This window comes from Trachinotus anak, unplaced genomic scaffold, assembly GCF_046630095.1.
Source record: "Trachinotus anak isolate AG129_WGS33_773 ecotype Australia unplaced genomic scaffold, CSIRO_AGI_Tana_v1 ptg000009l, whole genome shotgun sequence".
NCBI lineage: Eukaryota > Metazoa > Chordata > Actinopteri > Carangiformes > Carangidae > Trachinotus > Trachinotus anak.
In genome coordinates this window covers 13445069-13457696 of record NW_027273860.1, presented here as the reverse complement: position 1 = coordinate 13457696, position 12628 = coordinate 13445069, and the positions used below count along the sequence as shown (strand labels likewise).

At 41.7% G+C, this 12628-nt stretch overlaps 2 protein-coding genes and 1 non-coding gene across 9 annotated transcripts in view; 2 read left to right on the top strand and 1 right to left on the bottom strand.

Annotated features, from left to right (window-relative positions):
- Positions 1 to 240: 240 nt before the first annotated feature.
- On the bottom strand, positions 241 to 8930 carry pex2 (peroxisomal biogenesis factor 2). 2 transcript variants are annotated; one of them, XM_071485458.1, is made up of 2 exons: positions 8763 to 8930; positions 241 to 1925 (listed from the first exon to the last, which is right to left on the bottom strand). In XM_071485458.1, exons 1-2 carry the CDS (start codon positions 8806 to 8808, stop codon positions 931 to 933), a joined length of 1041 nt encoding a protein of 346 aa, XP_071341559.1. In that variant the 5' UTR covers positions 8809 to 8930; the 3' UTR covers positions 241 to 930. The 2 variants fall into 2 exon arrangements, with proteins under 2 accessions (XP_071341559.1, XP_071341560.1); XM_071485459.1 differs by lacking the exon at positions 8763 to 8930 and adding an exon at positions 8016 to 8119.
- The window catches only part of LOC139625460 (trichohyalin-like), a 95310-nt gene continuing 90820 nt past the window's right edge, over positions 8139 to 12628 (top strand). For 2 of the 6 annotated variants that reach the window (XM_071485452.1, XM_071485451.1), the window contains exons 1-2: positions 8140 to 8787; positions 12227 to 12358. In XM_071485452.1, coding sequence (XP_071341553.1) covers positions 8548 to 8787; positions 12227 to 12358 — 372 coding nt within the window. In that variant the 5' untranslated portion in view covers positions 8140 to 8547. Of the gene's footprint in view, positions 8788 to 9223; positions 9347 to 12226; positions 12359 to 12628 lie in introns of those variants that run through there. The other 4 variants (XM_071485457.1, XM_071485455.1, XM_071485454.1 and 1 more) reach the window with 3 other exon arrangements.
- trnal-uag (transfer RNA leucine (anticodon UAG)) lies at positions 8830 to 8911 on the top strand. The gene has a single exon. It is a non-coding gene; the product is annotated as a tRNA-Leu (tRNA).

Sequence of the window (12628 nt, the reverse complement as noted above, 5' to 3'; positions counted from 1 at the left end):
GAAAGGCAGCAAAAGAGAGAAAGGCCAAGGGAAAAGAGAGGCTGGCTGTCAAGTCTGTGCGTGTGTGTGTGAGTCAATCCAAGCCCCCGGCTGCCCCCTTGATCTTGAGCATGTTGGGGTGCTGTGAAAATGGATAATGGGAGTTAGAACGACCAGGCCTGTCTAGAGAGAAGTGTGCTGATTGTTATAACTTTCCCTCATCTCTCTCTCCTCCACTTAACTAAATAAACACCCAAGAGGTAGCACTCTATCAATTTTAATGATGTTGAAATACAATTTAGGCACAAAATACACAACAAATGCTAATTTGGCAATGATGAGAGGCATCAGAAATTCCTCCCATTATTTATTCAGCTGACTTTCTGCATTTTTCATCAGAACAAATATTCCCATTTCAACAAACACACACACACACACACACTCACATATATATACACGTGCTAACACAGAGCCAATTTGGAGCATAAATCAACACGTTCGCTCATCAAATATATGCTCTGTGTGGTTCTCTGTAGTCTGTCCAGTGCACCAAAGACAAATAGTTCTGTCCAAAGTCCAGCTGGAGAAACAGAAGGGGCAGAGGATTGTCAATATATGCACACATACATTAAACATAGCAGGTCGATGTGTGTTCAGAAAAGACACAGACATCATAAAGACTGAAGTCCAGTCATAAACTCCCCCTCAAAAATGAGGGCCGTTCACAACACAGGCACCGTTAAACCCTTTATCATGTTTTAATATAATTCTGTCCTGTGATAAATTTATCAAAATATGGTAAACTGTAGGATAAATTTGCATTATAACATGAGCAGTTAGTCATGAGCCTGCTCACTCTGTGTATTCAATTTGTACAGCTATAAAATTATAAACCGCCAATTAATTTTAATGCAATGTCAAAATACACTCTGTCGAAACTGCTTCTTCATATTACTGCCCGTCAATCATCTCCACATCCATCTTGACCGGCTCAGGCTGTCCCGCCTCTGCACCACATTTGGGACAGGTGAGGCAAGCGTCTGCAATGCTGTGGCTTTTGATGCAGTAGTAGCAGAAAACATGTTGGCAACCCACTTTATGAGGCATGGTCGGCCACTCTCCGCACAGCCCGCACTCTTTCCACACTCCGTGCACGTCTCTCCCTCCCTCCCCATCAGCGCTTTCTCCCCCAAAAACAATCGAACACACTGTTGCCTTCAGTTTCCTTGTATTGATCAGTGGTAAAAGGAAGATGAGGAACTCAGCGAAGCCGTGCCACAGCAGCTCCCGGTTCATGTACTGGTAGGTTATGTCCCGGACCACATTGGACTTGCTGAAAACTGCCTGAGCTCCCACGATCCTTTCAGCCAGGACAGGATGGCGACCTTTCCTTAGAAAAATAAGGAAGTTGATGAGACTTGCGAGTTGGGCCATACTAGAAACAAGGGTCAGGCAACTACGGAGTCCCTTTTGGAGTAAACCACTGTCTCTTTCAGTGCCAGGCCCTCCTGTACTCAAACCCAAGCACAGCAGCAGGCTATGGGAACGCTCCTGGAGCCAGCGGGGGCCTGTGGTGAGCAGGGCCAGACCCAACTGCTGCCTGCGAGACAGAGGTCTGTAACGGGGAGAGGAGGACAGAGTGTTGTGGTAGCGCAGGCTCAGTAAAGTCTGGCCCACTGTGGCGCTGTTGGAATACAGTGTGAACCTCCACAGGAGCAGCTGGAGCAGAGCCCTCAGCTCGGGCTCCAGAGGAGTTAGCAGGCCAGGGCGGCAGTTCTGGAAGCACTGGGAGAACTGGGTCCACACCAGCTGCTCAAGGGCTGAGTCTAGCTCGAGGGCATCCAGCTGGCTGATGCGCAAAACCGGGGTCTGAAGCTCAACATCAGTTTCTGGACCAGAGCGTCCCTTGGCTGTCCCTTTTTGGCTATCCTCGCTTTCCATACCTCCTGGAAAAATAAATAAGGATATATGAGTTAATCATGCTTTTCAATATTTATATATCATAGACAAAGTCAAAGATACTAAGATCATGTTACAACCTGAATCTTATTTTTATAGATGTTGGGAAAAACACTTCTGCTGAAGTGTAAGAGTGCACACAAGAAATGAAACAGGTTACAGTGCTATCCCAGAAGATGGCTAACACATTAAAAAACAAGATGCGGGTTGAAAAAAAAAAAAAAAAACACAACTGCCAATAATAGAAACCAAAAAATGTTAAATTAAAATATAGGCAACACCGTATTTGATCTATAGCAGTTATAAACATAAACAAAATATAGACGGAGGCACACCTATTAAAAGGGCCGCTCGCTTGTTGGAGGAATGAGGCCCCGGAGGTGAAGCCCATCCTGTTAGGAGGGTTATTTTTTCTTTATACATAGGAACGGAAATCACTTTTCACATGTAAAACCCGTCCTTAATGCAACCTTTGAGCAGCGCAATGCGCAGGAGCAGGGGGTCTTAGACTGCTCTCTCCAGTGTATAAACACACACAATCCAACACACACAGACACACACACAGACACACACACACACACACACACACACACACACACAGAGGAGGCGAAGCCCAGGGGCTCTTGGTGCCTGCTCCCTCTGGAGATAGGGGTGTGTGTACAAATCACATCACTAGGGATTAGGCTAACGGCACAGTCTCTGGTACACCGTAAACATCTGCCAAATGTGGAACGATTTTCTTCCCCCTCGAGTTGACTCCATATGGGATCTCACCATTGCAACGTCTGGACTATTTGGTGCTGCATACGTTTCCAAACTGCTCACAGTTCCCCCAGTTTTATCTGCCCTTTCCTCAAATGAAATGCTTAAGAAGTGGAAGACTAACTAACACAAGGAGAGACAGAGCAAGAGGGCCACAGAGAGGCCCTATTTTGACAGTGGCTTGAGTGTCTCGCTGAACAGGATTTGTCATGAGGCTTTAAAAGAGATTTCAGCTCGGTAAATATGGCAGTTTTGACATAAAGAGAGAGAGATGATGGTCACTTTAGACGTTTCTTGAGGAGGTAAAAAAAAAAAAAAAAAAAAACATTCTAGTGCTTGGGCTTATTATGGCTCACAGGACCATCTGTGTATTCATGATGTTTCAATAGAGCCAGGGTACACCGTCCAACTAAGTTAGAATTAGCAAATGAATGAAAAAAGAGTGAATTCACGCTGAAGTAAGCAGGTGTGACAAATTCATTGAGCTGCATTTGAAATGCTGCCATGTTTAGTGACTAGAACCTCGCCTGTGATGGAAGTAGAGTTTGGATTTAAAAAAAAAAAAAGAGGAGAGGTAGTCTGAATGTGTATGCTAACCAATAAACAGGTTCCATTTGTTTAGTCTAATCTGAAAGTTTTTACTTGATGGGAGAAAATGCGCAGATTATGTGCCTGTGTGTGTGTGTGTGTGAGTATATGTATGTCAAGGGTAGCCTTGATCTATGCAGAGCTCTAATACAGAGCTAAGTTAATCTATCAGTCCATAGTTACACACATAGGCGCGCACACACACGCAGCCAGGTGGTGGAAATCCCCGTCACAGCAGCAGCCCTCTCGGGAAAGTAAACCCGGCCGGGTCCAATATTCTTTTCAAAGCCTTTTATCGAGCAGTTTACAAGTTATGAATGAATATGTTTTATTTGGGCAAACACGGTATTGACAGCCACCTATCAATAGTAATGTGACTATTGTCAAGGGTCTGTCAATATTAATGTAATTATGATGTAGAGGGATCAGAGGGATGCTGGAGTCGGGGGCCAAGTAACATCTCCTGCCCACTGCCATATCAATAGCTGGGATTGCTATTGACAGCTTCCCTTCAGACTTGCAGCACTTGGCAAATATATAACAAGCAGACACTTCAGTCAATGCTGGGCTGCCTATAAAAATTAAGCATTTGAATTTACAGGGCTTTTACCATGGACAGCTGGAAATCCATGTTTCTTATGTAATAGTCAAAAGTCACAGTCAATGCCAGTGTTTACAGAGTACTGACATGGTGTGTGTTAGAGGACAGACAGTACAGCATTTGCGCACAAAATGTGTACAGAGATACAAGCAGACAGACGCTTTCTCTAATGTACTCACACACACACACAGACACCTGATATATTGACTTGATAATTCTCTCGTGGGTCAGCCAACCAACTGACCCAGAGACAAAATGCCCTCTCTTGGCAAGTCAGCAACTGACAACTAACAGAGACAGAAGGCAGGTCAGATGAGTTCACGGAAAATCAACAGAAAATAATCACCTGAAGATTCTGGGGTTTTGCTTTCCTATCAGAGCTGTATAAAACAGTTTAAAAACATCTTCCTTGGAATATTAAAGTGTATTTTGATTCAGGTCAGATGAGAGGTTTTTTTTCCTCCCCTTGTTCCTTTAGCCTGTGCATCTTGTTCAGACAAAGATAGCACACTGACTCAAGGCTGACTGCCATAACAACAACAACAACAACAACAACAACAACAACAACAACATCCAATCTAACACTGGGAACACACTGCTACATTGCTTCAAGGCAAATAGGGGCCAAGACCAGTGTGAGGAAGGAGAGACAAAGCAACAAAAGTATACAGAGCATCAGACTGAAGCCTTGCAGCTGTACCGGTCCTCTGAATACTAGAAAACGGGCTGTAATGACAACAACCCAACAGAAAGACGGATCGACAAAGAGACAGAAAAAGAAGACCGACACGTCAGACAACACGTCATGAAACCCCCAGCTGGGAGCTCTGAGCTACTGTCTACTGATACAGTGAAGAAAAGAAACTGGGGGCAAAGATAGCTGAGGAGAAAAAAATGCTGGAAGGGAAAAAACAGATAAGCACAAACTCCCTAGGAGCTGACCTTCAGACTGACAGTCACAATAAAGGAGGAGGGAACATTCCCGAAGCATACGCGTCTCAGCTATGCTGAGGTGCGGGCGTCCAGGGAATAGCCTATAGACAGAGGAAGGCTGCACTTTCTTCTTGACCTTGGCTTTGGTGTCTAGGGATGGGATGAGGGTGTTTAGGGCAGGGGACTAAAGACTGGGGGATGCTGGAAAGGTGGAGTGTCTCTGAGGGATTGCATTTTGCTTTTTCTGCAGTGGACAAATGCTCTGAAGCTGCTCACAAAGCTATTGAAAGTTGGCAGTTGGAAACTGTGTGGCCAAAAGTCTCGATTTAGCTCCTGGCATGGTGTAGCGCTCAAATTCCTAAGCACTTATCTATGGTTGTTAGCATAATATATTTGCTGAAATAATGCATAAACGTTCACTTGGGTTTCTATGATGCTTGTAGTGAGAAATAGGCGCTGCACTGGCAAAGCATGCTGGATTACAACTTCACATTTTCTTCTCTTGCTCATGTAAATTAATTTGTGTAAAAGCTGCGGTGGATAAAACCTATTTCTCTGAGCAGTCCAGTCTCGTTTTTTTTTCTCTCTCTCTCTCTCTCCCGCCCCCTCACTTTATTGCCCTTCTTTCGCCTGGAACGAGTGCGAGCCTATTAGCCAAGGCCTGCTAATGTCCTCACCATGAAAACGGATGAGAATGTCAGATTTAGAACTTTTAAGACAGTGATGTCATACAGCAGACCACGGGCATTACAGGGACGCTAAGATTACCCAGGCGGTAACCAGACTAATTGTTATGAGTCTGTTTCATGAAAAATGAATGTGTGCAAATGCACAGAGGGGTCTTCAGGCTGTGTGTGTGTGTGTGTGTGTGTATGTGTGTCACACACTAATGCTTTATCAAGGCTCTCTTCTCTCTCTAATCACCCAAGACTCCTCCGAGCCATGGGGTAAGGGCCAAGTTAATGCCTGAAAAAAAAAAAAAAAAAAAAAAAAAAAAAATACACATCAGTTAGAACACCACATCTGACACACAAAAATCTGCTCTGCTTAATCTGGTTTGCTCAGAAGGTAAATTATTTAAGAGAATTAATTGATTTCATGAGTACGAAGGTTGAGTATGCTAAGGCTGTATGAGTAATAAGTACAGGGGTTTGCAAAAAAACAACTTAAAAAGTCATGAAACATTTAGAGGCCAGAGAGGCACAATGAATGTGGAAGAAAAAGCGGAACTAATAAATGAGAGACCTGAAGTTGTGTCTTTCTTATGAGTCAATGAGAGAGCACTGGGGCCTCACCTCATGCAAATAAAATGTGTTATCCTAGGAATATTTGATCAGCACATTTCTTTGCTTCTCTTTATGCATGAATAACATAGTGGTAATAAAAGAGGAAACATTTTGTCTGCTTTTTTTTAATCTGTGCAGCACTTAATTGTGTGTAAACCTGGAAAATTCTAAACTGAAAGGGAGCTGTAAAGGGAGCTATAAAACCCACTGATACTAGTTTTAGGAATTCTTCTTTGATATGCATCTGTGAATCAATTTGGAGAATTGAACTGCTGCAAAATTGTAGCCCTAATGACATTTTGACATGTTATACTTTCATCTCAATTTGGAAGTTTAATGCATTGATTTCTTGTAAAAATAAGAAAATAATGTGCCTTTCGGCAATGTACAGCTAGTGCAATGCAAATATGGAAAAAAAATACTGTGATACTTAAGAGATAACTGATTATGATGCAGACTTTATCAAAATGAATTTTGCAAACGGGATGCTCAAAAAATATCAAACATTGCCTTTCTCTAATTACAGTTTAATATCTGCTAGTTCCTATCAGTAAGTTACCATATGTAAAACTGGCAAGTAGAAAAGAAGAAAAAAAATAAAAACAAATATAAACAAAACAAACCCACACAAAACAAACAAATAAGCCATTAAAATGCATATTAGAGCTGAATGAAGCACAAACAAAATGTTCCTTTACATTTAAATATGTAACACTGGGGTGCTAGAGCCATCTCTCTAGCACCCCTGTGCTTACTTATGGTATCTTGTGACACATTTTATGTTTATCAAAGAAATTGCGGCTCCAGCAATTGGATTTTGCACTTGGCAATATGGCAATTTTGATTATATTTCAATTAATTGTGCAGCCCTGATGCATACATATCACAGATTCTAAAACGTTTAGATTTGATTACTTTTCCTTGGTTCTTATCATTTTAAATTCAATACCTTTGGCACTGTTGGAAAGAAAAATATAACCATTAGTTGTAACCCCGGGTTGGAATTCTTTCCAAGTGCACAGATAACCCCGCTGCCTTAATCGCTCACCTTCATCTGGAAATGACCTTATGACCCCAGAGTGACATCACAGCCCAATCTAACTTCAGTGACTCCCTTAAAAACACACTCATTAGACTAAGTGTTTTGTTCCAGAGGCTCATGACTACACTTCAATCTCATGCAATCAGACATTGTCTCTTAATTTTTTTTAGCTCGTGCCCATCAGTCTTTAACAACAACAGAACCCAAATCTGCTCCATTTTGATAATAAGGCAAGAGCATTATGTGATAATCACAGTGGGGATTAGGTTTTGGCAGAGTGTGTGAAAGCAGTGCAGTCAAAGCCACTGGAAAAGAGAGATATAACCAAGAGACAGATAAGGGTACAGGAGTGATGATTGGGAAGAGAGAAATTAAGTGAGTAGTCACTTGAAAATCAATAAGATCAACTTTGCCTTGAATCTCAGTGTGGAAGGTTTTGATCTCTGGCACTGATTATTTAGGGGAATAATGGAATTATGTGCAGAGGATTGCAACATACTCTTGAAGGCACACACGGTCACAAGGTTACCATCTGAAGTTGCAGTTAGTAAATATATCTAGAGAAGACTCATATTGAATACTGATAGCAGTTGGCCGTTCAAACCGCATGCACTTTACAAATCGATAGACATCAATAATCGAGTTGATTTTAAATGCAAACACGCCGAAAAAAGGCAACACAGTGCTTTAAAGGCACAACTCTGACAGTACACAGAAACACGGTGATAACAATGGACCACAGGACTTTACACCGTTAAACGAAGCAGACGTGCCGCATTTAAGCTGCATGTAGAAACATGAGGGTATGGAAGAAAACATTTTAGACGTTAATGTTTTGTAGGCAACACAGCGAATATATATTTACCCATTTCTTTTCAGGTGAGAGGTGAATTCAATGTAAACCAGTCCCTAATACAACGTAAACAAACGACAGTTCCGGGTTGCAAAAAGAATCATCCCGCCTCTTAAAGAAAACCCACCAATGGTGTGCAGTAACGTCACGACTGCGAAGCCGTGGTCAAAATTAGCCAATCGGATCTCGCAGCGCCAGAGCAGCGGCAAACTGCGGTGGTAAGCGTCTGCAAGTAGTGCACTCATAATCCTCCGTTGTGGTAACGGCACATAGCGACCAAGTTGTCGGTGAAGCCACGGTAAATCACATAAAGTAACACAGATGATGTCTTTCATGCACTCAAAATGCCACGGGTTGAGTCTCTGCGGGTTGGTCTAAAGTGGTCTCGTAATGCAAACCTCAGGGCTGTGCAAGAGATTTAACCAGAGTGGAGAGCCGTGATTATGAGCGTTACCCAGCGTTTGTTAGCTTTTTTCAAGCCCGTGGTCTGTTTCATAAACAGCACAGGTGCTTGATTCAAGCAATGCTGAAAACCTGCTAAAGTATGAGCCAAAAAACGACAACACCAGAGACGGCGAAAAAGTCGAAGCTGTCGGGACCGAGGGGTGATACTTTGAACCTGCCACCTCCCTCGGGAGAAACAGAGCTGAAAGTAGTCACCCGGAGTCCCGGGACTGAGACAAACAACATGAAACAGCTTCTAAACGAGTTTAAAGGACTCCACGAACAGAGGCTAAGATGGCTGGAGCTAGACCTCACCATGCCACGGGAGGAGCTGCTGCAGGTGAGCGAAAGTCCTGCACATGTCACAGCTGCAGGGGTCAGAGGTAGCGTGGCCGAGCGGTCTAAGGCGCTGGATTTAGGCTCCAGTCTCTCTGGAGGCGTGGGTTCGAATCCCACCGCTGCCATTATGGCTCTTCAGCAATACGGGTCGTTAGTTTGACTTGATTGTAAACGTGTGGCCTCCTGGGGTAACTCCTCCTTAGGCATATTCACATTAAATAACCGTGTCAAGTCAGCATTTCACTTACGTAGGCTTTGCTTGGGCCAAGATAGGTAGATATTCTCTCTTTCGCCATAATTAGGTCAATTTTGCATAATTGTGGGTGTCGCTGCTTTGGGTGACAGGTAGGTGCTGTCACAGTTGGCTAGCCGCTTGGTGTCCAGCCACTAGGTGTCTGTCGCAGTTCACTGAACATGATCTTTTAGCCATCTTTGTGGCGTTGGAACTTTTTTGGAGGATTTTTCATGAAAATATCGGACAAATAATATGGCTTGTGGTGCGGTTAATTGACCAGCAAACACGAGGAAGTCTATGCTCTGTTTTTTTTTTTTTTTTTTTGGTAAGTGAAATTGTAGTGCTATTTTATTTACACGTTAGCATTAATTAGCAGGTGTCTGTCTGGTCACCATACCTGGCTTGTTAGCTCAGCTTGTTAACTAGCTGTTAACTAGCTAATGACTCGGGTCTGTGACATCACAGACCCGAGTCAGTCTTTATATATAGACCATATACTATGGTCTCTGCATGCACATCAGCCACACACCATGCCACTCTCACACAAGCACAAGTCAATTCTCAAACTGTGGGAAACACTGCACTTACATTGTGTCTGTTTCCAGTAAGGCAAGGACAGCTAATTTTAACACACGGTCCTTGACTTGAATTAGCTGAGGACAGTGTCTGATCACACATGATCAAATGAAGATACTTTATCTTGTAGTGACTAATATAACACTGAAATCAAACTGCTTTTACTGGAGAAAGTCTGCAGCCTTGTTAGGTAACCCTCCAGGGATCTGGACTCAAGGTTGTATTCATGGGTCCAGTCAAAAGCATGAATCAAGTTTTTATAAAAAAACATTATTGAGGACCGCATTTAGGCCCAAAGTCTTTACAGGATGTGTAGTCTTCTGCCGACATCTATTGTCATTAGGTTAACATCCATCCAATACAAATCAAAGAACATCCTGTTCACTGTGACTCCGGCATCAGAAGATGACCTCTGTCCTGTCAGACAAATGGCAGTAGGAAGCACAGGGGTGCTTTCATAAAGCCGCAGCACTTGTAACAGGTGGCAAATTGCATTATGTTTCCATCTGAGCGGCAGAGATCAGGAACACAGATCCACACTCATATTTAAAAAAAGAGAGGTTTCTAATCATCAGGATTGTCATGTGACATAATTTAGGTACAGAATGTAGCCTGTGTGAGCTGAGCTTTGCATCAAAGCAAGTGTAACAAGGTTTCAGAGATGGGTTTCAGTTAGCCGGCCCCAGTTGAGGGCCAGCTTAACAAGGTTATGTGTTTCGAACCCAGGAGCTCCCAAGTCCGAAAGGTTGATGTGGACAGTTAATCATAAAGCTTGTCCATTGAAAACACAGTGCCCATTCATCCATGAACCCAGTCTGGGTTTATGATGTTTCCACGTTAAAACTCCCAATTAAAGGATTCATACAAACATTTCTTTTTCTCCTGTTTTGTCAGTTTTGTATAATGGCAACATTTTCAGTTCCACATGTTAAAATGTGTTTAAAGAAATGTTAACCTTGGAATGTTACCTTAGATACTGTCTACTCTCCTTGAAGCTATACAGCAGCGTTATATTATACATCAGGGGATGGTATAAACTGCTTGTTGACTTTTTTGGCCGTAGGGGACGGCTGTTCATGAACACAGATATACAGGTTCTCCTCCAAGACAAAAGAATTCGGAACTTCAGTGACTCTCCCTTAAGAGAGCTGCAATCATTGTATGTGTTGGATATGTGGCTAACTGTTACAGTCCCTTTAAGGAACAAGTGCATAGACAAGTTTTTTAACGGAGATAAAAGAATGACCTCAGAGACTGTACTGAAGAATTATGAGGAGGTAATCTGAGGTACTGTCAGTTGTGGAGCATGTTCAGGTGGCCTGTTTTTTGTAAACAACAACGCTTGAACTTAGAAATACGTACATTCTTCCAGACACAAAGCAGCAACAGTGAATAGTATATTTCTAAGCCTGTCCTAACCCCTGACAAAGTACCTACTCTTACCTGCTCCTGAAGTGTTCCTTTCTAATCAAATAGTTCAGAGGTCATCTATTATGAATACCAGGTGGGTTGCTTAGTGAAATCCAAGAGTATCTGACCTCGCTGTCTGGAAGGATCAGTTTTATGTAGAGGTTTTGGAAAGTACAACAATGTTTTCTTTTTCGAAACCATTACATGATCCCTCAGTGATTTACACAAGAAACTGCAATCAAGAACACACCTATGGTTATAATGGAGACACAATTAACGAAATGGTGGAAGAGCAAGTGACAGTAAAGCTGGAGTAAATTCTTGCTGTTACATCATTACAATACACTACAGCTAGTTGTCCTAATATGTGTATTTTTGTCCTGAAGTAAAAGAATCACAACCTGCCCTTTGAGACTATTGACTCTCTACCCAATGTACCTCCCTTTTGAATCAGATTCTTAATCTCTGTGGGAATACCCTTAAAGACACCGAGGGTTAAATAAATAAAACATAAATGATCACATTCTGTTATCCTGATTGTCTGGGAATCTGTCATGTTTCCCTTGTGAGACCGTCATCGGTGTACTACATTTAAAGGTTTGGAGAAGATAACATACTGTCTTTGGATCTCAGTCTCTTATGAACTATGCTTATATTGTAGTTAATTTGCAATAGAGACCTATGATCCCTAGCAACTTTTGGTCCTGATACAGGAAGTAGTTTCATGTTTTGACTTCAGAACTGTGAACTCTGGTTTGTGTCCCTACCCGTGCTGTAATTTAGCATTGGCTTTTTGACTATTTAATATTATATCATAAGCATGTATTTTAGTTGCCTAAACTTTAATATAAATTGTCTTTGTCAGTGAGCATTTCACAGACATGTTTCCTATTATCCTGTTGATACATTAATAGAAAATGCAATTATGTTTCCCATATCAAACTAATGCAAAACAGTTGTATATAAATGCAATCATTAAGGAAAACAACTGGTTTTTGTCAGTCAGTCGCCCATATGATTAAACATAATTTATGATGCACAAATTATGTGTTTACTGCTCTTTTGCTTTAAACATTGATTTTGTTTTTCATTTACTTGATTGACTTAACAAAGTAAAACAATTTGTATCATAGAAAAAGAACTGATTGGTTCGTCTGTCATCTTGTTAAAACAAGCAAATAAACCACAGTTTGATCCTGCTGTGCTGTTATTCTTTCAGAAGAAAGAGGATTTCCTGCGGTCTTATGTGAATGACCTCACAGACCAGAACCAGGTGCTGGTTCAGACCATTGAGGATCTACAGATGGAAGCTGACCACAAGTTGCTACACACCTCTGATCATATCTTGGATGTAAGTTTTTCTAAATGTTTTTTATAGCATTTTGTTTAAATTAGGTAGCTAGCCCAGATACAGTCATTGTTTTCTTTGGTATTTGAAACAAATTTAAAGTGAACTTTATGGTATTTATTTCCTTGATAAACATTTGTCCTCAGGAAATAGTCTCACGATAAAGGCTTTCAATAAATAAAGAGATGTAAAACTTTTTATAGACCTATTTCTCAGTATATCCACAATGGGAAAAATGTTGTTGAATATTAACTTGAAAAATACATGAGTGGC